This window comes from Lycorma delicatula, chromosome 7 (assembly GCF_047948215.1).
Source record: "Lycorma delicatula isolate Av1 chromosome 7, ASM4794821v1, whole genome shotgun sequence".
Taxonomy (NCBI): Eukaryota; Metazoa; Arthropoda; class Insecta; order Hemiptera; family Fulgoridae; genus Lycorma; species Lycorma delicatula.
In genome coordinates, this window is record NC_134461.1 from 35,978,105 (window position 1) to 36,002,642 (window position 24,538).

At 29.7% G+C, this 24,538-nt stretch overlaps 2 protein-coding genes across 2 annotated transcripts; one reads left to right on the top strand and one right to left on the bottom strand.

The window, feature by feature from the left end:
• Positions 1 to 8,911: 8,911 nt before the first annotated feature.
• Positions 8,912 to 10,231, bottom strand: Polr3K (RNA polymerase III subunit K). Its single transcript, XM_075370354.1, has 2 exons — positions 9,981 to 10,231; positions 8,912 to 9,206 (listed from the first exon to the last, which is right to left on the bottom strand). The coding sequence occupies exons 1-2, from the start codon at positions 10,119 to 10,121 to the stop codon at positions 9,021 to 9,023; spliced, it is 327 nt and encodes a 108-aa protein (XP_075226469.1). The 5' UTR covers positions 10,122 to 10,231; the 3' UTR covers positions 8,912 to 9,020.
• A 147-nt stretch (positions 10,232 to 10,378) lies between these two features.
• RpS27A (ribosomal protein S27A) lies at positions 10,379 to 16,892 on the top strand. The gene is made up of 4 exons (XM_075370353.1): positions 10,379 to 10,515; positions 11,052 to 11,170; positions 12,788 to 13,005; positions 16,688 to 16,892. The coding sequence occupies exons 2-4, from the start codon at positions 11,068 to 11,070 to the stop codon at positions 16,835 to 16,837; spliced, it is 471 nt and encodes a 156-aa protein (XP_075226468.1). The 5' UTR covers positions 10,379 to 10,515; positions 11,052 to 11,067; the 3' UTR covers positions 16,838 to 16,892.
• The last annotated feature ends 7,646 nt before the right edge of the window (positions 16,893 to 24,538 follow it).

Genomic DNA, 24,538 nt, shown 5'->3' on the forward strand with positions numbered 1-24,538 from the left:
CCACTAATTTTATGCTACGAGCCGCAACTGTCTTTATCAGTTCTTATGTGATTTTGCCCTTGTTATATGATCAAAAAATAAAAACTGAACTTTTAACACTGCTACTAGTGGTAATTATGTGTTTATTTTTGTTGACATGTTTAGAAGTAAATTATCTAGAATTAAAAAAAAAACAAAACATATCAACAGTTTATTCATTTTTATAATTTGTTCAGTAGCTTATTTAATAATGATTAAAGTAATTTGTAAAAGGTAAATATTTTTACGTATGATATAAAAATATAGCTTTACATACAATATTTGAAGTGATTTTTTTTTTTAATAATATTTATGATTAGTATAATTAATGCAGGAAAATGTCATAATAAAATAGTAGCATTTTATAATGCACAAGTAAGCTAAATAAATAACTTATTAATAAAAAAAGCTTTACTAGTATTGTTTTTATTTGTTAACAATAAAGTTTTGGCAGCAGAACTTTATTGCTGTTTATTAATTTTATTTCTAGTCAGTTTGCCTGAAGAAATATAAAAATCATGTAAATTATAACATTATCAGTGGTGATTTTTATTGTAAATTTTTATTTAACAGATTGTTGCTTATTTTTGTTATTTCTACATTGTGGATTAGATTTAAATAAAAATGTATTGTTTCATTGTAGTTATTTCTTTTATTATTAAATTATTGATCATTAATCCTTATTTCATATTATTAGTTTTGTTTAAAAATTCTGATAATGTTTTGTTTTATGTTGATAAAGCAGCAATTGTGTTATGCTTAAATTCTTTTAAGCGTAATGTTAAAACTTGTGGTGCAAGTTAAAATTATGCTGCATCAAAATTACTAAATGATAAGTTTTATTATTTTTAAAATGGAAAAAAGTGTATTTGTGACAATTTTACAGTATTATAACATTCTTGGACATGGATGTTGTATCTCTGCACAAGTTTTTTAATAATTTTTAAAAACCTCTTTCAAGCTTTGAATTATATTTGCGTCATGTGAATGGTTAATGTATTTTATCATTCCTAATTTTCCTAATAAAGATTTTAATTTCCCCTGAATTCAGCAAATTTAATAAACGGTTACACAAAATTCTTTATCAAATTAAATTTAATTACTTTATTTAAAAGAAAAAACTAAGTAAGAAAATTCTTGCTTGTCATATTCAGTGAGTAACTGGTAATTTTAAAATAATTGTTGAATATCATGGGTTCATCCTCTTTACATTTAGTTATAATTCAATATGTGTCATCCAGTTCTGCGTACTCTTATTGGTGAAGTTCTAACAAACTTCTTGAAAAGATGTGTCGTACTTTGAAATTATAAACCTCTCTCGACTTGAGATTTTATAAATTTTGTTCCATCAAAGGATATTTCATAGCTAACAACTATTCTACATAACTCCACCGCCTTCAGACATTCTTTTAGTAAATGTAGTTCTAGGTACTACTAATTAGCTCTGAAAGGAAAGGTACTTTGAAAGAACAATTTTCATGCAATTTTAAAGTAGATTATTAACCATGTTCATCCTGACCTCCATAGGGGAAGACACCCTCTGTAACTAACTAGCCTTTACTTTACTGGAGATCATCTTAGAAATCTCAGCTTTTAACATATTCCAGTCCGCCGCAGCCAGAATGCCGCTAGTGACATTCCCATTGGTATACTTCTATTTAATGAACTCAAAACAAAACGCATCTTACAGACTTGAGTAAGACTGAAAGGACTTAACTAAACAAAGGAACTGAACTACCTACCCGTAGAAGGTAAAGTGAGTTCAACACACAACATGAAACTTTAAAATATTACATGGAATAATAACACAGTAACATTGAAACAAAGAACAAAAACAGAATACAGTAGAAATACAAGCAGAGTTCTAGATCCTTTCAGCAAACCTTTCCTTTGCCAAGTACTTCTCCCCTATTGGCCATTAGGGCTGGCTCCTCCAGTTTACATGGAGATCAAACTGACAGATGGTCTTTGTGCGCATTAACTTGTACTTCGAGCATTCATAAAGAACATTGTAGATGTCATCTAATTGTCCACACTGATGACACATCCCAGAATCTACCAGCCTGAATTTCTGCTGTCTGTCCCTAAAAGCACCATGGCCAGAAAGAAACTGCATCACATTTAGGGTGTACCCAAGAGGCGTTACACAAACCAACAACATTTGGAAAGAGATCATGCATATAACACCCACTGTCTGTCTCATCCTATCTGGCCACCATAAGTTATTGCCATATTGTTCAGTTTCTCAAACTTTTATCCCAAGTCAACTCACCGGACTTCTTAGCAACATACTGCTGCTGCTTCAGATGCAGTCAAGTCTATTGGTTTCACGTCTGCAATCACCAAGACTGCCTCCTGTGAAATAGTACGGTAACCACCTGGTACCGTTAACAATATTAGGCGTTCAGCTGTTAATAATATATTCCGATAACTTTTTAGTCTATTCACCCAAATTGGCGCTGCATATAGATAGCATAATAGCCACGCACACACCTTTATGCAGAATGCTCATGGTCTCAAAATTAAGACCCCAATCAGGACTGACCACACGTCAAATACCAAAGAAGACACTGCAGGCCTTCTCTGTAACATATTGAAGGTACTTCTTAAATTCCAGTTTATCATCAAGAAACGCCCTAAGGTATTTTTGAACCTGAACATACTTTATACGCTGGCCTGCCATCGAAACTTGGACTTGCCAACTTACTGCCAAACAGCCTTTAAGGAGCATCATCATGGTTTTTGCCAGGCTAAATGTCATCTTGTGTTGATGACCCCAAAGTGTTGAGTGGCTTGGAGTTCAACCTCCCTCTGTGAGCATCTTTCGACCAGCAGGAGCCCATCATCAGCATAAGCCATGACGATGTAACACCTGCTGGGGAACCTCAGCCGCAGAAGAGAACCAAACTCCACCATCCACAATAAAAGACGCAACATGGTGCCATCCCTTGGACAGTGCCTTACCAACCTCATGGCTGCTGCACATCCCAATGTCCTGAAGTAACTTTGCATAATTTCCAATTCACTTACAGAACATGCTCTATTATGGAGTTGGTAAATAGCAAAAGGCCACCATAAATTATTAAATGCTCCTCAAATGTTAAGGAAAATTCCCAGGACACAATCTTGTCTCACTCTGTTCAGTGATTATATTATAAACCAAAACTAAGATACAGCACATCTAAATTTAAGTGAAATTTCTGTAGCAGTTTTGGAGATTTTCGAGCTACAAAATTTGATACATTATGGAATTTTTGTAATCTTCATAACTAAAAAATAAAGTGATTCATTTTTATTCTCCAGTGCGACCAAAAAAATTCCTCAAATTGTGGTAATGTTCTGTTATTGAATCATTCCCGAGTTACACTCAATTTAAGGCTTATTCTTCATAAAATCTTTTCATCACTAGTACAGCATATTTAAATTTCAATGAGATTTTGATGTAGTACTTTTGAAGATTTCCGAGCCACGTATTTTGTACATTGGTTTTTATATATATGCACACAACCAGTGAAACCTCGATTATCAAAATCAAATGGGGGAAAGCTAGTTCGGTTACCGAAAAGTTTCGATAACAGAGGAATTTTTATAACCTAAAATACAAGTATTTTACTTGTGAGAAAATCTCTGAAAGAAGTTTTTCTTAAGCAATATTGATTTCAGAAAAATGGATAGTGAGATGCAACAAATTATTAATACCTCAAATATATTAGGCCTATCGAGTATAAAGTAATACCGTACATTTAGTTTTGTATTAGGATACAGAAGCCTTTTGAATACAAAACATTTAATCTAATATTGAATGGAAAAAATAAATAAAACTATAATCTAACTTTATATAAATTATTTATTGTATAAATTTATAAATCAAAAATTAAATTATATTTATTATATCAAAAATATAATTTAACTAAACTTAACCTACTCTCATTAACCTTAACTAGCGAGCGTAGGTTAAGTATAGTTATATTACATTTATACTTTTGGACTTATTAAAAAAATTTAAATATTTATTTATATAAATATATTAACTATAATTTTAATTTATTTTCTCCTCCAGTGGCGCCATCTTACAACTAGCTACAGTTCTCCTTTCTTCTTCGGGCATTTTGAAAAGTATCATTAAATAAACCTAGTAACTATGTATTAATAAAACAAAAACTTTCTTGCGTTTACGATTTTAAAACTTTTTTTTGTCTTCCGTCATTTGACTGGTTTGATGCAGCTCTACAAGATTCCCTATCTAGTGCTAGTCATTTCATTTCAGTATACCCTCTACATCCTACATCCCTAACAATTTGTTTTACATATTCCAAACGTGGCCTGCCTACACAATTTCTCCCTTCTACCTGTCCTTCCAATATTAAAGCGACTATTCCAGGATGGCTTAGTATGTGGCCTATAAGTCTGTCTCTTCTTTTAACTATATTTTTCCAAATGCTTCTTTCTTCATTTATTTGCCGCAGTACCTCTTCATTTGTCACCTTATCCACCCATCTGATTTTTAACATTCTCCTATAGCACCACATTTCAAAAGCTTCTAACCTTTTCTTCTCAGATACTTCGATTGTCCAAGTTTCACTTCCATATAAAGTGACACTCCAAACATACACTTTCAAAAATCTTTTCCTGACATTTAAATTAATTTTTGATGTAAACAAATTATATTTCTTACTGAAGGCTCATTTAGCTTGTGCTATTCGGCATTTTATATCGCTCCTGCTTCGCCCATCTTTAGTAATTCTACTTCCCAAATAACAAAATTCTTCTACCTCCATAATCTTTTCTCCTCCAATTTTCACATTCAGTGGTCCATCTTTGTTATTTCTACTACATTTCATTACTTTTGTTTTGTTCTTGTTTATTTTCATGTGATAGTTCTTGCGTAGGAGTTCATCTATGCCGTTCATTGTTTCTTCTAAATCCTTTTTACTCTCCGCTAGAATTACTATATCATCAGCAAATTGTAGCATCTTTATTTTTTCACCTTGTACTGTTACTCCGAATCTAAATTGTTCTTTAACATCATTAACTGCTAGTTCCATGTAAAGATTAAAAAGTAACGGAGACAGGGAACACCCTTGACGGACTCCCTTTCTTATTACGGCTTCTTTCTTATGTTCTTCAATTGTTACTGTTGCTGTTTGGTTCCTGTACATGTTAGCAATTGTTATTCTATCTCTGTATTTGAACCCAATTTTTTTAAAATGCTGAACATTTTATTCCAGTCTACGTTATCGAATGCCTTTTCTAGGCCTATAAATGCCAAGTATGTTGGTTGTTTTTCTTTAATCTTCCTTCTACTATTAATCTGAGGCCTAAAATTGCTTCCCTTGTCCCTATACTTTTCCTGAAAGCAAATTCGTCTTCTAACACTTCTTCCACTCTCCTCTCAATTCTTCTGTACAGAATTTTAGTTAAGATTTTTGATGCATGACTAGTTAAACTAATTGTTCTGTATTCTTCACATTTATCTGCCCCTGCTTTCTTTGGTATCATTACTATAACACTTTTTTTGAAGTCTGACGGAAATTCCCCTTTTTCATAAATATTACACACCAGTTTGTATAATCTATCAATCGCTTCCTCACCTGCACTGCGCAGTAATTCTACAGGTATTCCGTCTATTCCAGGAGCCTTTCTGCCATTTAAATCTTTTAATGCTCTCTTAAATTCAGATCTCTGTATTGTTTCTCCCATTTCATTCTCCTCAACTTCCTCTATAACACCATTTTCTAATTCATTTCCTCCGTATAACTCTTCAATATATTCCACCCATCTATCGACTTTACCTTTCGTATTATATATTGGTGTACCATCATTGTTTAACACATTATTAGATTTTAATTTATGTACCCCAAAATTTTCCTTAACTTTCCTGTATGCTCCGTCTATTTTACCAATGTTCATTTCTCTTTCCACTTCTGAACACTTTTCTTTAATCCACTCTTCTTTCGCCAGTTTGCACTTCCTGTTTATGGCATTTCTTAATTGCCGATAGTTCCTTTTACTTCCTTCATCACTATCATTCTTATATTTTCTACGTTCATCCATCAGCTGCAATATATGGTCTGAAACCCAAGGTTTTCTACCAGTACTCTTTATTCCGCCTAAGTTTGCTTCTGCTGATTTAAGAATTTCCTTTTTAACATTCTCCCATTCTTCTTCTACATTTTCTACCTTATCTTTTTTAAGATCTCTTGCGATGTCCTCCTCAAAAATCTTCTTTACCTCCTCTTCCTCAAGCTTCTCTAAATTCCACCGATTCACCTGACACCTTTTCTTCAGGTTTTTAAACCCCAATCTACATTTCATTATCACTAAATTATGGTCGCTATCAATGTCTGCTCCAGGGTAAGTTTTGCAGTCTACGAGTTGATTTCTAAATCTTTGCTTAACCATGATATAATCTATCTGATACCTTGCAGTATCGCCTGACTTTTTCCAAGTGTATATTCTTCTATTATGATTTTTAAATTGGGTGTTGGCAATTACTAAATTATACTTCGTGCAAAACTCTATAAGTCGGTCCCCTCTTTCATTCCTTTTGCCCAGCCCGTATTCACCCACTATATTTCCTTCCTTGCCTTTTCCAATGCTTGCATTCCAATCTCCAACTATTATTAAATTTTCATCTCCTTTTACGTGTTTAATTGCTTCATCAATCTCTTCGTATATACACTCTACCTCATCATCATCATGGGTGCTTAAAGGCATATTTTAAAACCTAACCTACAAATTCAATTTTTCAACAAGTTCAAGTAGTTAAAAAGAAATAAAAAAGTTAGACACTGTACTGAACTTTGCATTTTAAAAACAGAAAAATTAATAAATAAATATACATTCAATGTTTTTCAGTGTCTGGTGTCATTATAATTTCATCACCATTTTCTTCCAAAATAACAAACACCTCATCTAAGAATTTCTTAAGTATGCCTGTTTTATATCCTCTATCACTCTCTGATCCATTGGCTGGATAAGAGAACTTGTATTAGGTGGCAAGTATGCACACTTAATCTTCCCGTCATGACTTTCTAATTGGTGATCTGGAAATTATCTAGTAAGAGAAATGATTTTTTTTCTTCCTTGGTAACTTTCAGATCTTGTCTGAAACTATAAACTTTGGGTACATAGTTTTCATGAAACCAAGATACGATGTTTCAATTTTTGTGGTTTTCCGATTTTCCAATAGTCACTGGCTACTCATTGAATTTGTACAACAGCAGAGAGCCTTTGCTTTGATTTTTTTATGATCAGGTGTATTTTGATTTTTAAAAGTCGTGAGTGTTTTTGGGAAGAGTTTTCCAGAATAAGCCTGTCTCATCACCATTGTATAATTGTGATTCCTTGTACTCTTCTTCTTTGATAATTATTTGATGAAGTTTTTCCTGAAATGGAGCTACATTTTCATTGTTTGCACTTAAGGCTTTGCCATATAATTTAACATTGCTAATTCCATGGCGGTTTTGGAAACAGCACAACCATCCATCACTCGTATTAAAATTTTGTATTGATAAGTGTTTCGCAAGCCTCTCAGCAGCATGCTTTAGTTCAGTTACCTGAATTAGAATTCCTGCACACCTTTGCTGTAGATACCATTTACAAACAGCGTCTTCTAGATTCACATTTCCAGTGGTTTTTGAAAGTTTTATGGGTTTCGACTTTGTTTTTTTGATTTTGCGAATCCATTTTTAGGAAAACAGCTTTATTTCTTACCTGCTAGATTTTATACCTGAAATGTTACTTTTTCCTATCCCATATTCAGTCATTATACTTTTAAATGATGCCCAACGATCTAGGCTTTAAATAGTTATATACTTTTCAGCTAAAGTATGGAAGACACGCTTCCTCTTCGTTTTGTCACACATTTTAAATAAAAAAATAAAACATGACTCAACAAAATAGTTTTGAGTAATGAAAATTTGTTCTTTATCACATGGAGTAAAATAGTAAACAAATAAAAGGAATCACACACCAGTAACATTACAAACAATAACCTTGTGAACTGTACAGTACAGATTTAACAAAGTATGCAAAAATTTTACACAATACATAATATGATATGTCATCAATATCACGGGCACAGGTTGACTGATTACACAATATGAGTGACTTCAGATCGATAGTTATCTATTCTATAATGAACTTATGAATCATCAAACAAATAAAATTTTCTTATCAGTTTTCATTTTGATACCTTATTCACAAACATATTTATTTATATATTCAGATTACTGACTACAGGATGATGATATACAATTACAGTTGGCCTTTTTATGCTTGATTAAAAATATTCTGAAGCATAAGAAAAAGGCCAAAACTGACCGATTTAAATTCAAAATTTACAGAAATAATTAAAGATTCTTGCTACCTTTCTGCTACAGAGGTTTTGATTGATAGGTGGTCAGTCAAATTATAAGAAGTAATAATTACATTACAGTATATAATGTTTATTTAAAATAAGCAACCTGAATACATTTAATTTGAAATATTTCTTAAAATAATAATTTATGTTAATTTGCCCTCTAAGTAACAAATTTATTTAAGTCCTCTTTGATGTTTATGAGTTTAAAAACCTTTCTAGATTATAAATAATTAAAGATGCTATATCTATCTAACAATTTTTTCTTTCAAATCATTCATTATGTGCTCCATAAGATCATGCTGGAAATAATGTTTCCAGATATGGAAACATTGATACTGTGTAGCATGAAGAGCTCAGCCCAATGTAATGTTTGATATTATTTATTTGATAAAAATAGTTTGAATCTATTTTTTTTAAATTAAAAAAAGGCTATTCTGAAATTACTACACACAGCTCTGCATGTTTGAATTAAAAAATGTTTGCTACTTTGCTGCTAAAATAAAAGGATCAATTATTAAACAATCAATATTTAACTTTATAACAATTTTATTTATTTACATTATATTATTAGATTTTAATAGATAAATTAATATTAGTATCACTGAATAATGAATGTATTGTCTATAATTAAAATAGATTATTCTCTCCATCTATGACCACATGATTGGTTACAACATTTATAGAATGTAGTCATAGGTTCATCAGCAGAACGTGTCTGAATTTGCATAAAATAAGCACGAGGGTGATCACACTGTGGACATTTTTCATCAGTTGCGTCTACATTTTCCCATGCTGCACTTCCACCCAGCACATCATCTATCTCCTAAAATAAAATAATAAAGTAATGCAAATCATATTTCATATGATAAGTAAAATTAAAAAAAATAAATATTATTGGACATGAATGATTTTTAAATACGTATTAAGCAGACTTTTATTTTTTAGCACCTTCTGGCAGCCAAAAACTGTTACAATGTAGATGTATAATATAAAATTTAAAAAAACTGCCGATTACAACCTGACGCTTACACAAAATTATATCTGGGAGTTGAACAACAGTACTTTATAATAACTGTTGCTGAAGAGGTCTTTGAAGTGTTTATTGAAATTTTATGGCTTTTTCTCCTTCAGCAGCATAGAAAACTATGCTCTTACAACAGTTCGGTTTATAAACTGCTGGGGTGTAAGTGTGTAATGTGTTTAAAAAGCTACACTGTGTACAGACGTTTTGGCATTTGGGAGTTATTTCCCCTGAGTCTACTGTTTCAAATGTTAGACATGATATAATGGCTAAAATTTTAGTTAAAAAAAGAACATGTTAATTGGTAAGAAATACTTATAATATTCTAAACAATAGCAGTTTCTGATACAACATATACAAAGATTACAAATGGAAGTAACACTGTTTAGTACATGAAACTGAATAAGACATTTCTATCGACAAAAAAATGTTCAATGGTGTTTTCAGTTGAATCTAAGAATGGATATTTTAAACAGAATAAAATTTCAAATTCATATTATTCTGGTTTCACTATTACATATTAAATTAAATAATGTATTTAAGAAACTAACTACATTATTATTGATATTAACATACCTTTAATTTTGGATATTCACGACTTGTAATTCGTTGTCGAATATTGAAACAGTAAGGACACGTCCTACATTTATATCTTAAACGCTCATAATGTTCTTCTACTTTTAATACGTTAGCACAATTTGGACAAAATAAACGCATTGCAATAGTTAATAAAATTACACCAGCAACCAATCTTCAGCATCACTGCTAACAACTTCAAAGTTAACGGGAGTCCATAACCTTTTTATAACAAACTGAGCTACCAAACAACCAAACAAAAAAATATTTGTGTGTAACAACTCTTATTTTTTATTCATTGTTTATTTGAATTACATTTCTTCAATATCGCTTCGAACGAATATTCTACTATTAAGTAAAAAATATTGTACAATTTATTTTAACGCTTCAATATTTCCAAACTGGTTATTATATTTATCAAGTAAATTTATGCCTTCATGATATGGTCAATGTAATGTAGGAAATGGTTTAACTTCCTTTCGATTAGTTAGTCCCAATGGTCGGAGGTACTTCTTTCCACATGGTGTTTTTTTAGGTAAGGTGTAATAAAGTATTTTGTTCAAGTTGTGAGGTATTTAATATGTATTTTATCAAGAGTTTTATAAAGTTTAAGTTTAGTGGGTCTATTTAATCCTGCAGTTGCTTTCTTTTGCTTTTATCTGTTAGAGATTAACAGTAATTGTCCCGTAGTTAGTACTGCTTTCGTATCACGTTTTGCTAAGAAATCTTCGACAGTATTACGAAGGAATATTCGGGTTCTAAATGTAGAATGTATTTTCTAGTAATCAACACATAGTATTTATAATGTTACTTTCCGAATAGTTTAACAAACTGAAATATCTAGATTCTTTAACGTGTTTGTGTGTTAAAGCGAATGCGTGCAAGTATTTGTGTGGTTCTCAATTAAGTTTTTTCACGATTACTATTCCAATTCTTTTATTTTTATAGTAATGAAATCTGGTATATTATGGAAATATTTGGTAAATAATTCTGTTACATGATTTTAGTTTTTGAATTAAAAATTTATATTATAAGTTTAGAATTAATTCTGTAATTGGTATTTTATTCCAGGTAAATTGCTTTTATAATGCAGATATTCGTTAAGACTTTGACTGGTAAGACCATCACATTAGAGGTCGAGCCATCAGATACTATCGATAATGTGAAGGTGAAAATTCAAGATAAGGAAGGTAAGTTGTTGATTGTTGTAGTTATATCTTTAAATTTCTGCCCTAAATAGATTAACCCTTTCATTGCCAGCACTTTTTTCATTTGCATATGCCAAATGAAGGGTATATCCTATTAGACTTGCAAGAAATGCAGTCCTGTAAAAAAAAAATCATAACTTAAAATAATAACCAAATGCATGAATTTTTTTTTATTTGTTAGATATAATCTGTACTAATACAAGGATATTAAAAATAGAATACAAAGAAAAGCCATAATAAAATTAAAAAAAAAATTGTACTCTGGTAAGTTTTCCATATTTTCCAGGCACAAGATTTCCTCCTCAAAAAAATTACTTTTATCATTGTAAGTTGTTTCACACAAAAACTAGTTTTTTTAAAATATAAAAACCAATTTTTATGTAATTTTATATTAGTTTCAATTTTTTATAATTATTCGATGTAACAACTTTCATAAAGATTCTTTTAAATCATTTGGAACATGATTTACTACTCATGTTTTTTAGTGATTAGTATTTTATTAATACTATCACTAAGAAACCTTTTTACTAGAGCGTGTAGCCCTATATTGACTTTGAAAACAAGAAAAAGTTAACATCACTTTGGTATGAAGGGGATAACACTATGTACTCCTTTCTTTCATATTTTGCAAACGTATGAGGATTTTTTTCTCTTTCTCCCAGATTGAGTACTGATCGTGTTGCAAGTTTTTTTTTTTACAAAGGCAATTTTTAATTTAAAAAAAAAAGATTCAGGACATGGTATAGCGTCACCTCTTCTGCTTGCTTGATTTCCGGAAGATTCATAGAGTGTGGGTTGGTTTTCTACTTGTAAAAGCCAATCAAGTCCTTCCATGAAAAAATAACACTACAATGAGAATTACAGATCAATCCTTGTACTGTAAGAAGGTCTAAAGCAGGTCACTCATGAATTTATTTTGGTTTTATGTGCAAAGTATTGTACTTTTTTTTTTTTATGTATTTATTTACAAGAAATTTATTTATTCTTATGTATTTTTTAAAAAAATAATCATTTAGTATCTTAGGCCAGTTTCTTAGAAAAAAAAATTTATGTTAAATTTAGTTCTTGCTTTCTTTTCATCTACCATGGAAAACTGTTAAAATCTTTAAGTTTTTTCTTGAATAATAAACTTACATTATGGACTATAAATTGGGATATGATAAAGATCTCTTTTGAATAGTATAAAATTAAACAGAATAATAAATCTAAAATCTGACATTCTGTTAAGGTTATAAAAATATTATTTCCATTGTGGAATAAAGGAAACAAATTGAAATTGTGCCTCCATTTCATTTCCACAGAAGCAGTTCATTTTTGCCTCGCTAAAAATTCTGTGAAGAGCATTAAGTTATTATGTAATGACATTTTTTAAGGTTATGTTTTTTTTCGCTAAAAATTCTGTGAAGAGCATTAAGTTATTATGTAATGACATTTTTTAAGGTTATGTTTTTTTGTCAACTTGAATTTGACCGTATGGTGAAATTGTTTGCTTTGTATAATTTACTCAACAAAAAAAAAATAATTTGCTAAGTAATTTGTTTTTAATTTAATGTGAATTACGTTTTATTGAATTTTGTATAATCTTAAAAAAATTTTTAGGTATTCCACCAGACCAACAACGTCTCATTTTTGCTGGTAAACAGTTAGAAGATGGAAGAACCCTGTCAGATTATAATATACAGAAAGAATCCACACTTCACCTTGTTCTTCGATTGAGAGGTGGTGCTAAGAAACGAAAGAAGAAGAATTATTCAACACCAAAAAAGATAAAGCACAAGAAGAAGAAGATAAAGTTGGCCGTATTAAAATATTATAAGGTAGGTATTATTATTTTAAATTTATTTATCATCTGTTTAAATAAGACATTGCTTTACATATTATTAAATATTATTAGCTATTATGGTACGACTACCTTAGATAACATTTTTTTTTTGTGATTGTCAGTGGACAATTAAGTAATTCTTTTCTTTTATTATTTTCTACTTTTTTATATATTGTACAGCAATTATATACTGGCTGCTTGTTAAAATATGTTTTAAGTTTCTGAAGCCCAATTTCATTATAAATGTTTTTGTTTTGAAGACTGGAAAAAATTACTCTGTTATAATTAATTTGATAAAAATTATCTATTGTTATCTGCTTCTTGAATCTAAATAATAATTGGGCCCAGGTTAAAAGGAGTCTAAAAAAATTTTTTTGAAAGTTTGAAGTGTTTAAAAAGCAGAAATAAAATAAAAAAATAACCAAATATGTTTGATTATAGATAAATTATAAATGAGTTAATAGATGAATTATAGATTAGTGAGTAGATTGATCTGTTATATACATTTGGTAAAAAATGTTAACTGATATTAGTTAATGCCAATTAGTCAAACAAACCAATCGGATTGGTTGGTCTAATGGTGAACTCATCGAAAATCAGCTGATTTTTAAGTTTGAAAGTTCTAAGGTTCAAATCCTAGTAAAGGCAGTTACTTTTATATGTATTTAAATACTAGATCATGGATACTAGTGTTCTTTGGTGGGTGGGTTTCAGTTGACCACACACCTCAGAAATGGTTAATGTGACACTGTACAAGACCACTTCATTTACATCTTCATTCATTCTCTGAAGTAATACCTTATGGTGGTTCCAGAGGCTAAAGAAAAAAGGAAAAAAAAAAATTAGTCTAAACTGATTTGCAATTTCAAACATTATTATTAAAAAAATATATTAATTTATTAGCAACAATCCTGAATGAACTTATTAGATTTAAATTCATATTAGCAGAAAATTTTAATTTAATTTTTATATTAACACCTTTTTTCATAGTGCAAACATAAGCTACATGATCAGTTGTGAACATTTTGTATTTACTGAAAATAAATAATTATGAAATTAACAAAGATAAAATACTTCTAAATTTTAGAACTTATATAATGGGTGTTTCTAAAATAGTGTGCTGGCTATACTTTTTCGAATCCTACTTATAAAATTAAACAAAAAATATCCTATGGCAATTTCTCTTTGGTTCTTTCCCTGTCCACCATTTTGTTATTTTTAAATAAAAGTTTATTTCTCAAGTTTGGATAGAGGAATCACATTAATTTGTGGTAAGCGTCTTTGTAATAAAGTTTTAAAGGTAGAAAAAATCAGAACTTAAATATGTCGGCAAATTACAAAATGGTGGCCATGTTTAATTTTCAATCAGTTATATCTCCATAAATATAAGATTTATCAAAATGTATGTTCGCTAAAATATTAAGCCTTTTATTTTGAACAAAATTATATTTTATTTTCTAAAGTATTTATTTATACCTTATTTATCAAATAAGGTATAATTTTCTCACAATAATAGACCTAATAATTAAACAAATTAAAACTACCTGTGATAATCTTGGTTAATTGTTGTAGAACATTAGGCATAATTTTTTTTAAAAAATTGTTAATTGTTAAAAGTTATAAGAAATGTTCAAAGTGTCCACCATTAGCAATTACACAAATCTCCAGTCTTTTTCTTAGAGATTGTCTTAGCCATTTAAAAATTCCGCAGGAGTATTCCTAATTTCTTGAAATCGTCTTTTTCTGAGAGATTGTCTTAACCATTTAAAAATTCCGCAAGAGTATTCCTTATTTCTTGAAATCCATTTTGGATTCTTTGTGAAGATCCTCAATGGTGAGTATTGGAGTTGAATAAAAAATGTTTCAAATGGTTCCACTGGTAGAAGTTTAAGACGGTTCAAGTCAGGTGATCGGACAGGCAAACCCACCGGGTTGGTCTAGTGGTTAACGTGTCTTCCCAAGAAGTCGAGAGTTACAGCGTTCAAGTCCTAGTAAAGCCAGATATTTTTACATGGATTTGAATACTAGATCGTGGATACCAGTGTTCTTTGGTGGTTGGGTTTCAATTAACCACACATCTCAGGAATGGTCGAACTGAGAATGTACAAGACTACACTTCATTTACACTCATACATATCATCCTCTGAAGAATTATCTAAATGGGAGTTACCGGAGGTTAAACAGGAAAAAGAAAAGGTGATCGGGCAGGCCAGGGCACTGGCCCTCAGCGCCCTATCTATTTTTCATGGAAAGTTTCATGTAGGAAATCTGATGCCAACCGACTGAAATGTGTTGGAGCTACATCGTGGTGAATGGTGAATCCACATATTTATAAGTTTTTCGGTCAAATGAGCAAGATAATTTTGTGTATTTAAATGATTTGTTAGAATGACAGGACCCAAAAGATATTCATTAAAAATACCTGCCCATATGTTCAGGGAAAATTTTTGCTGACTGCTACTTTGGAAGGTATCATGAGGATTTCATTGCTCCAGATATGCTGACTGTGATAGTTGTGAACACCATTCCTGTTGAAAGAAGCTTCAATTTTTACATTGTTAACATGATCAACAGTAATAGTCACCGTGTAAAATTATTCAAAAGTGAAAAATATCAATTGTTTTATTATGTAATATTAAATTATATTGTGAGAAAATTATTACTTAATTTGATAATTTATAATATTAGAATTAACAATAAATAAAAACAATTAATATTTAACCGAATTGAACATAAAGTGCAGGACATAAAAACAGATACAAAATTACATAAATTGTCTGCTATATTTCAGCTGTTAACTGATTTAAAAAAAAATAAAATGTCATTTTGTTCAAAGTAAAAAGCTTAATATTTTAGCGAAAACATACATTTTGATAAAACTTATATTTATGGAGATATAACGAACTGAAAAATAAAATAAACATGGCTGCCATTTTGTAATTTTCGAAAGTATTTAAGTCCTGAGTTTTTGCTAATTTTAAAACTTACAAAGACGCTTACCAAATATTAACGTGATTCCTCTATCTGTGAGAAATAAATTTTTATATAAAAATAACAAAAGGCAGACAGGGGAAGTGCCTGTAATTGCCATTGTTATTAAAATTGATGTTTTATGAATATGTTAAGCCTGCATTAATCTGATAAACAAAGGGTAAAGCTTTAAAAGTTTTGTTATGTTTCTTATGGAAAATAAATTAATATATTGATAATATTTAAGGTGAATTATACCAAAGTATGTATACGAATTTCATTTCTGAATAAATGGAATGGCTATTACAAATTTATCAATGCTCGAAAATAGGGTGGAGGTGCATTTTTTTCTGTTATTGATTCTTTTTGTTTCTAATTGTTTTTTTAATTTATTCTAAAATAGCAATTTTTGTTAATGTAATTTTCTGTTTTTCTGCAATTACTTTACTTCTGATAGTAGTGATAAAGTTAATTTTTATTACCGTTGGAAATTATAGGTCATTTTTTTTCTGATCACTTTTTTTATGCTAATCTAGCTGTAAAAAAAAAAACAGTTTTTTTAGGCTGTTTATAACTTAAGTAGGTTCCTAGTTTTAATCATGTGATCTTGTGTAGTTAAAAATGGAAAATAAGTGTTTTTAAAATGTTAATTGAAGAAATGATTTAGAAAAGATATTAATTTATATTCAATTTTTAATTATGTTTAGGTTGACGAGAATGGAAAAATCAGTAGGTTGAGGCGAGAGTGCCCAACAGAACAGTGTGGTGCTGGTGTGTTTATGGCTGCGATGGAAGACAGGCATTACTGTGGGAAGTGTGGATACACTCTTGTGTTCAGCAAGCCTGAGGATAAATAATTTCAAATGTAACTAATTTTTTATCATATGTTGAATAATAAATGATACAACTATATTTTGTTTTATTATTTAATACTTAGAAATGGAAATAGATGTTCTTTTCTGTCTAATCTTATTTACCACACTCTTTTTGTAAATTTGTTTTTGCATACTTTGTTATGTGAATTCAAGAACATTTACATTTTATTTAATTACAATGTTATGGTTAGTTTCCATTCATAAAGAAAAGCTAAAGCAAATTAATAGAAAGAAAAAATTAATTTTAGTTGATAAAATACAAACCGTTGTTAATTAAATTTTTACAGAAACTAAACACCTGTTGGAGTAAAAAGTTCTCTATAGCAAGACTGTACAAAATTCTTGGAATTTTTTCTTTGATAAATGTAAGTTGTGTGTTCTCTCTAAGGTTAAGAATCAATAGGTTAACTTATACTGAGTTTTATCAATGAAATAAGCACTCTGAAAGACAGCTTTTAAATTCATTGAATTTTAAAACTGTCCTCTCTTAAACTCTATTTCCTTACTGTCAACCAATGAGCACTGCCCTGTTAGCCACTAATCCATTTCTTGATCAAAGAGCTTCAAATTTTCAGTAAGTATTCATTTTGCAGCAATCTTGCAATCTTTTCTTATTCTTACTGAACTCTTCTGAGATTTGCACACTTTTATATTCAAGTTTATCTTCATCAACATGTGTACACTTCGGTAGGTAATCCATCACAGTTGCTTTTTCCAGAATTGCATCTGTAATTATTCAAACTCCTTTACTTGTGCATAAACTTGCAAATGCTTTATTTTCCTTGTTCTCACTGTAGCAATCTGCTTACTACTGTTTCTTTTTTTGTCATTTATTCACTTTCCTTTTTTATAATTTTGCAAACTATAAAGATATGAAATTCACTAAAGGTATTAGAATAGTGTTGTGGGCATAGAAATGTTAAGTGGAAGTATTATTGGAAAAAATACTTTCAAGTTTCAGTGTCCTTGACTGCCTTATGTAGACATTTTTATGTACGAGTTGTATACTACTGCAGAACACTCTTGCTCCTACATTTAAACAATGACATGGTTTTTTTTAGCTAACTGACTTAAGACTTCTTCAGTGAATTTAAAAACAAATGAAAGTTAAAATAAAAAAAAATTGATGTGTATGAACTTTTATTGCTTACGAATGCTAACATCTTTCACTTGGTGTATGTTGTATAATTAAGATTTTTTTATTTTCTTGAATAATTCTGACATGTAAAAAAGAAATAAGGTAACAAACAAGTGCTATTATTCCTGATTTGTATATTGAATTTAGTTAATCTTAGGGCATTGGCTGATGTCGCCCAAAAAAAAAAGAGTAAATCCAAAAGAATTTATCCTAGACTCATCCAAGAGTCTGATGAAAAGTTCCAGACCTTACTCGGAGATGCTTAACTTCTCGATGGCATTGCAAGATTCCATTCATTAGTTTACTACATAGTTTCAAGTCGATACATCACATGCATCAAGTGCCAAGAAAGTTAAAGAAGATAAAGAAGAACTTGATACAAAAATGGGACAGTTTTCCAACAAATACAACAGTTAAATGCAGGGTTGCAGAGTGTAAAATGGGTTGAACACTAGCATTTAACCATGCATTAGGACTGTTCTGAGTGATTATGCCAGAAATGATAGAAAAGGTGCATAAGATCCTTTTGGTAGATTGTCGAATGACAGTGGAATGAGTTTGCAGTCTGTAGGCATGTCAACAGAACATGTGCACAATAATATTTTTATAAAGATACTGCTCCAGCTTGTGCCAAGTCACTGCAATGGAAAAAATTGTGAAACTACCGTTTGAATTACTCCAACCCCCTCCATATTCACCTGATATGGCTCCCCAGGTACTATCACTTGTTTCCTAATCTAAAAAAATGACTTTGAGAGAAGAGATTTTCAACCAGTAATGAAGTTATTGCTGCCATAAATTGTTATTTTGAGTTGGATAAATCAATGGGTTCTGGTGGTCGATATGTAAATGAAGTGTAGTCTTGTACAGACTTAGGTTGACCATTCTTGAAATATGTGGTTAATTGAAACCCAACCACCACAGAACACCAGTATTCAAATCCATATAAAATTAACTGCCTTTTCTAGGATTTGAACCTTAGAAATCTTGCCTGATATGTGATCATGAGCTCACCACTAGATGAACCTGGTGGGTTAAATAGACATACTGAACTGGAATAAGTGCTGTTGTAGACCTTAATGACTGTTGAAAAATACATCAAAATTTATATAGAAAATTTTGTTTTCCTTTTCCAGGCCTGGTACTTTTTACCCTACCCTCAATCATGTTTTTAAAAAGAAGTTTATAATAGGTTGATATTTGATTTTATGGCCAGAATATGTAAATTAAAAAAATTTTACGTTCCCCAAAAAATGTATGACGTGCAACAAATAGGTAGACTGAATAGAATTCTTGTTTAAAAACAAATTGATATTAAATACTGTTACCTTAAACTCTAAAGTAATATAAAATTGCATTAATTGTACTCATTGTCACATAATTATCTTTGAAAAGACCTACCTTATTAAAAAAAAAAAAAAAAACAGTGGAAATTCCTATTTTGTCAAACCTACAGAAGGTTGCAAAATTAATTTGACTTAAGTGTAGGAAAAATCACAAAAGTTTAACGTCAAATTATTCCATTTAATTATATTATTAAAAAAAAATTATATCATTACTTTTCTTTTTTTTTGTCTTCAGTCATTTGACTGATTTGATGCAGCTCTCCAAGATTCCCTATCTAGTGCTAGTCGTTTCATTTCAGTATACCCTCTACATCCTACATCCCTAACAATTTGTTTTACATATTCCAAATGTGGCCCGCCTACACAATTTTTCCCTTCTACCTGTCTTTCCAATATTAAAGCGACTATTCCAGGATGCCTTAGTATGTGGCCTTCTTTTAACTAAGTAAGTCTCTTCTTTTAACTATATTTTTCCAAATGCTTCTTTCTTCATCTATTTGCCGCAATACCTCTTCATTTGTCACTATCCACCCATCTGATTTTTAACATTCTCCTATAGCACCACATTTCAAAAGCTTCTAATCTTTTCTTCTCAGATACTTCGATTGTCCAAGTTTCACTTCCATATAAAGTGACACTCCAAACATACACTTTCAAAAATCTTTTCCTGACATTTAAATTAATTTTTGATGTACAAATTATATTTCTTACTGAAGGCTCGTTTAGCTTGTGCTATTCAGCATTTTATATCGCTCCTGCTTCATCCATCCCTAGTAATCATTTACTTAAAAAATTAAAAAGATTTATTACAACTTATAAACAATATAGATTTAGAAATTTGTCACCTCTACACAAAAGTTTAACCTTACACTAACTGCTCTAGCATCTGAAAACAGATGACCTGAATTTTGGGTCATCTGCTTTCTGACATTTAAATCTTGTTTAAAGCATGAAGTTGATAAGTAATTGCTCAGAATTACCAGCGAAATTAACTTACAAAAAAGAATAAAAATTTGGAATTAAATTTACTTATTTTCCTTTAATCTTAAGAATTGTGATTTCTTACATTTATACTAGCACAAATAGGCATAATCTTTGCTGGTCATTTTGAGCTGAGGTAATTTACTCTTAACTTCTCGCAAGATTTTTAAAATTATTTTAGGCGTATTCTATTTCAGTATTATTGTATTGAAATAATTTTTTTCAATTTGTGGTAAAATGATGAATCCAACAATTGAACAAGATATCACTGACTACAATTTACATCTAATAGTGATCTTACAGGATTATGTTTTGTTTTTAATTTCCAAACCTATTAATTATTGATGCATCTGAATTGCATCAAAATAAGCAAAAATTAAAAATTGCTTTCTTAAAACTTCATTGTTGCATAATTAAGAGTATTCAGAAAAATTAACTAGTATACTTAAAAAAAAATTGCCTAGTAAGAGATCCAGCTGAATGGAATGCAAAAAAATTAATTCTAATTTAAAATTATTATGAGCTCATTGATACCAAAATCTGTGACTAATTTTACTTACTGGCCGCTGATAGCTGACAAACTTAACAGCCATATTTTGTCTAGTAGTTCATTCAACAAGTTATCTTGTATCTTAGAATTAAAAAGAACATACTCTCTTTTTTCTGTTTAGCCTTCAGAACCATCGTAAGGTATTCAGAGGATGATATGTATAAATGTAAATGAAGTGTAGTCTTGTAGAGTCTCAGGTTGACCATTCCTGAGATGTGTGGTTAATTAAAACCTCAACCATCAAAGAACACTGGTATTCACGATCTAGTATTCAAATCTGTATAAAAGTAACTGCCTTTACTAGGATTTGAAACTTAACTCTTGACTTTGATATCAGCTGATATGAATTAAAAATAACTGTTTTCATGATTAATTCAAATTATTTATTTGAAATTAAAATTAGTGTGAATAGTTTTGATCAGGAATTCAGTCGATTTATGATCCATGGAGAATATAACAGATCTGGATATCATTTGTTAGATTTCTTAAACGACTGATTTTTTTATTAAACAGCATTGGAATAGCTCAAGACTTGAAATGTATATTTAGTATATGCACATGGGAAATAGTATATACTCTGATGTGTTAAAAGACAGAATATTGAATTATTTCCCGTATTAATTAAATTGGAAAACCCAATTATTTACCGTATTTAAACAAGATACCTTCATTTGATGATGCAGTCTCCACTGCACACATTAAATGAACACATGTAGTGTGATGTGTGATAAAAAACATTATAATTACAAACTTAACATCTTGGTGGTACTTTTTTAATGCGTGTAATTATTGTGTATTACAAGTCCCCATTGTCTGGTATATGGATTTCCACTAATGCATTACAGAAAAACCGTATTCTGTAAGTTTTCACCTCTTTTAACACCATATATATATATATATTTTTTTTTTTTTGATGCAGTTATGATTTTTATTTTAAAATTAAAAATTTATGTTTTAATTTAAATAACAGGGTTATTACTTGCAGTAATAAATTAACTGGATTAAATAATTTTAAGAGTTAAAGGAATTCCAGAAAGATTACTCTCATTGCTGTCAACTGCAGAAGATAACCTTCTGCAGTTGTGGATATAATCCTTAACAGTTTGAATGAGATTGTTTACATAGATTTAGGGGTTATGAACATACATTTAAATGGAAAAATAAATGAAATTTATGAATATTTTCGGTATACTATTATCAAATATTGCTTCAAGTCATTTATTAATAAACCCACAAAGGTACAAGAAAATAGCAAATGTTGTATCGATCATATATTCTTTAATAATACTAATTTTTATTATGAAAATATTATTGGACCAATTCTTAAAACTAAAATTTGCGATCATTTTTGCACTGCCCTCTATCTCAGAATGGAAAATAAGGTAAATAACAGTACTAAAGAGTAGTCATTTAATAAAGAAGTTATGATATGTTAGTGCAAAATGTTAAGTAGGAAAGTGGGAGAATGTTGGATTGTGCACAGATAATATGATGATACACTAAATTCTTTTTTGAATGGACTGACCGATTACATAAAAAATGTAATGTATAAAAACATAACATAAATAGACCTTTAAAAACTGGATAACTATTGGCTTAGTCACTTCTATAAGAAATTTTAATAAATTATATAAAACATTCCTCAAACAATTTTTCAGTGCAAATTTAAAATCTAAATATAAAAATTGAGAAATCTTTTTGACAAACTAATTAAAAAATGTAAACATGACTGTTATAAGTAAAATTTTACAAGCTAAAGGAAACCATAAAAAGATGTGAAACTTAAATATAAAAAAAAAGAAAATTAATTCCAGAAATAGACCCTGAAATCTAAAATGACAATTTTGTTCAAGTAGGTAAGGAATATGCAGAAAAGTTGTTAAATGTATATGTCTGTTATGTTTGACAGTCAACCAGATGTGGAATGGCAACTCACGGTTCTTTTTTTCTGTTTACAACAAATGAAAATGACATTATCAATACAACTCTTCTCAAATATAATTCAGTTCTGGTATTAATGGTTTCAAAACCAAACCCTTAAAAAGAAATCTCTCCATATATAGCTAAGCTTATTAAAAAATTAATAAATAAATGTTTTGCTGAAGGGGGCTCTCTAAATAAATTTAAAATTTCTAATATTATCCCACTTAAAGTCAGGAGAGATTGCTGTATTCCCACAACTGTCCAATAAGCTTGTTAAAAGGTCTGTCTAAAGTTATGAAAAAAATTATCAAATCACTAGTGACAAAATTTTTAAGTAAATCAATATAATTCATGCAAATCAATATGGATTTGTATGAACCAAACCAAAGAAAAGCTTTCACTCAAGATGCAGTAAATTACCTTATCAGGTTCATATTAAATAACTTAAAGGATAATAAAAAAACTATAGTAGTATTTTTAGATCTGGTGATAGTGTAATGATGTATAAACTTACCTATTAGTTTACTTTCAAATTAACCTCTGCTTGTTTAAACTAAGTTGGATTAAATTCGCAGTAAAAACAAAAGCTGATACATTAAACAATATCTGCTTTTCATTGATCAGTGGTTGAAAAGATTAGGCTTTTGATTGGTTGAACACCTGTATTATAATGAAAATCTGTTTCATTAAGATACAAGTTCCAGCTGTGTAATTCAGAGTTATAGTACAGCCATAGAAATATAAATTATGGTTATACATTGAATAAAAATCTGATTTGGACATTCACATGTCTTTCTTATGCGCTTATTAAATTACATGTACACATTTTTTTTTAAATGAAAAGTACATAAAATTTTATTTCATTAATAACTTCTGATAATTTTTTCTTTTTTTTTTATTGTTATTGTTGAATTATTATTTATTGTAAATTTTTTTTATAATCTGAGGTTAATAATTATTTATAAATGAATAAATTTAAATTAAAAAAAAAAAAAAGTTAAAAAAAGGGAGATGAATATTTCATTAATTAAAATTTTATTTGGCTATAACTCTGGAACCAATGAAAATAAGTACTGTTTATGATATAATATTGAAAAACTCTCAATGAGGGCTTATGACGACAATTAAGAAAAAGTCCAAAATCCAAACAATTTGGATTTTGGGCTTTTTTGGACACTTTTGGTCCAGTTGATTGCAATCAAAAGGGGAGGTGCACAACTAGATATTACTTCTTTTTTTTTTTTTAAATTTACAATTTCAACATCCTCCATCTAATCGTTTTTGAGTTATGCGAGATACGTATGTATGTATGTACAGACGTCTGCTGAAACTAGTAAAAATGGATTCAGGGATGGTCAAAATAGATATTTCCGTTGAAACTGAAAACCCAAATTTTTAATGTTTATCAAACTTTCAATTGTGCTCATTTAATTTATATATAAACATATTAATTAATTTATATATATATATATATATAAAATCTAGCAATGCCAAAGCTGCTGGTTCAGCTAGTATAGTCGTAAAAGTTTGGTAATTCATTACTATGCAGAATAAATAATAAAAATAAAACATTGGCCATCTCTGTGGCAGAGTGGTAGCATCTCAGCCTTTCATACGGATGTTCTGGCTTTGAATCCTGGTCAGGCATGGTACTTTTCATATGCTACACATTTCCATTCTCGTAGGCCAAAGTGACTGCAGCAGTCAGTGCTTGTCATCTAAAAAAAACATTTGGAAAAAAATAT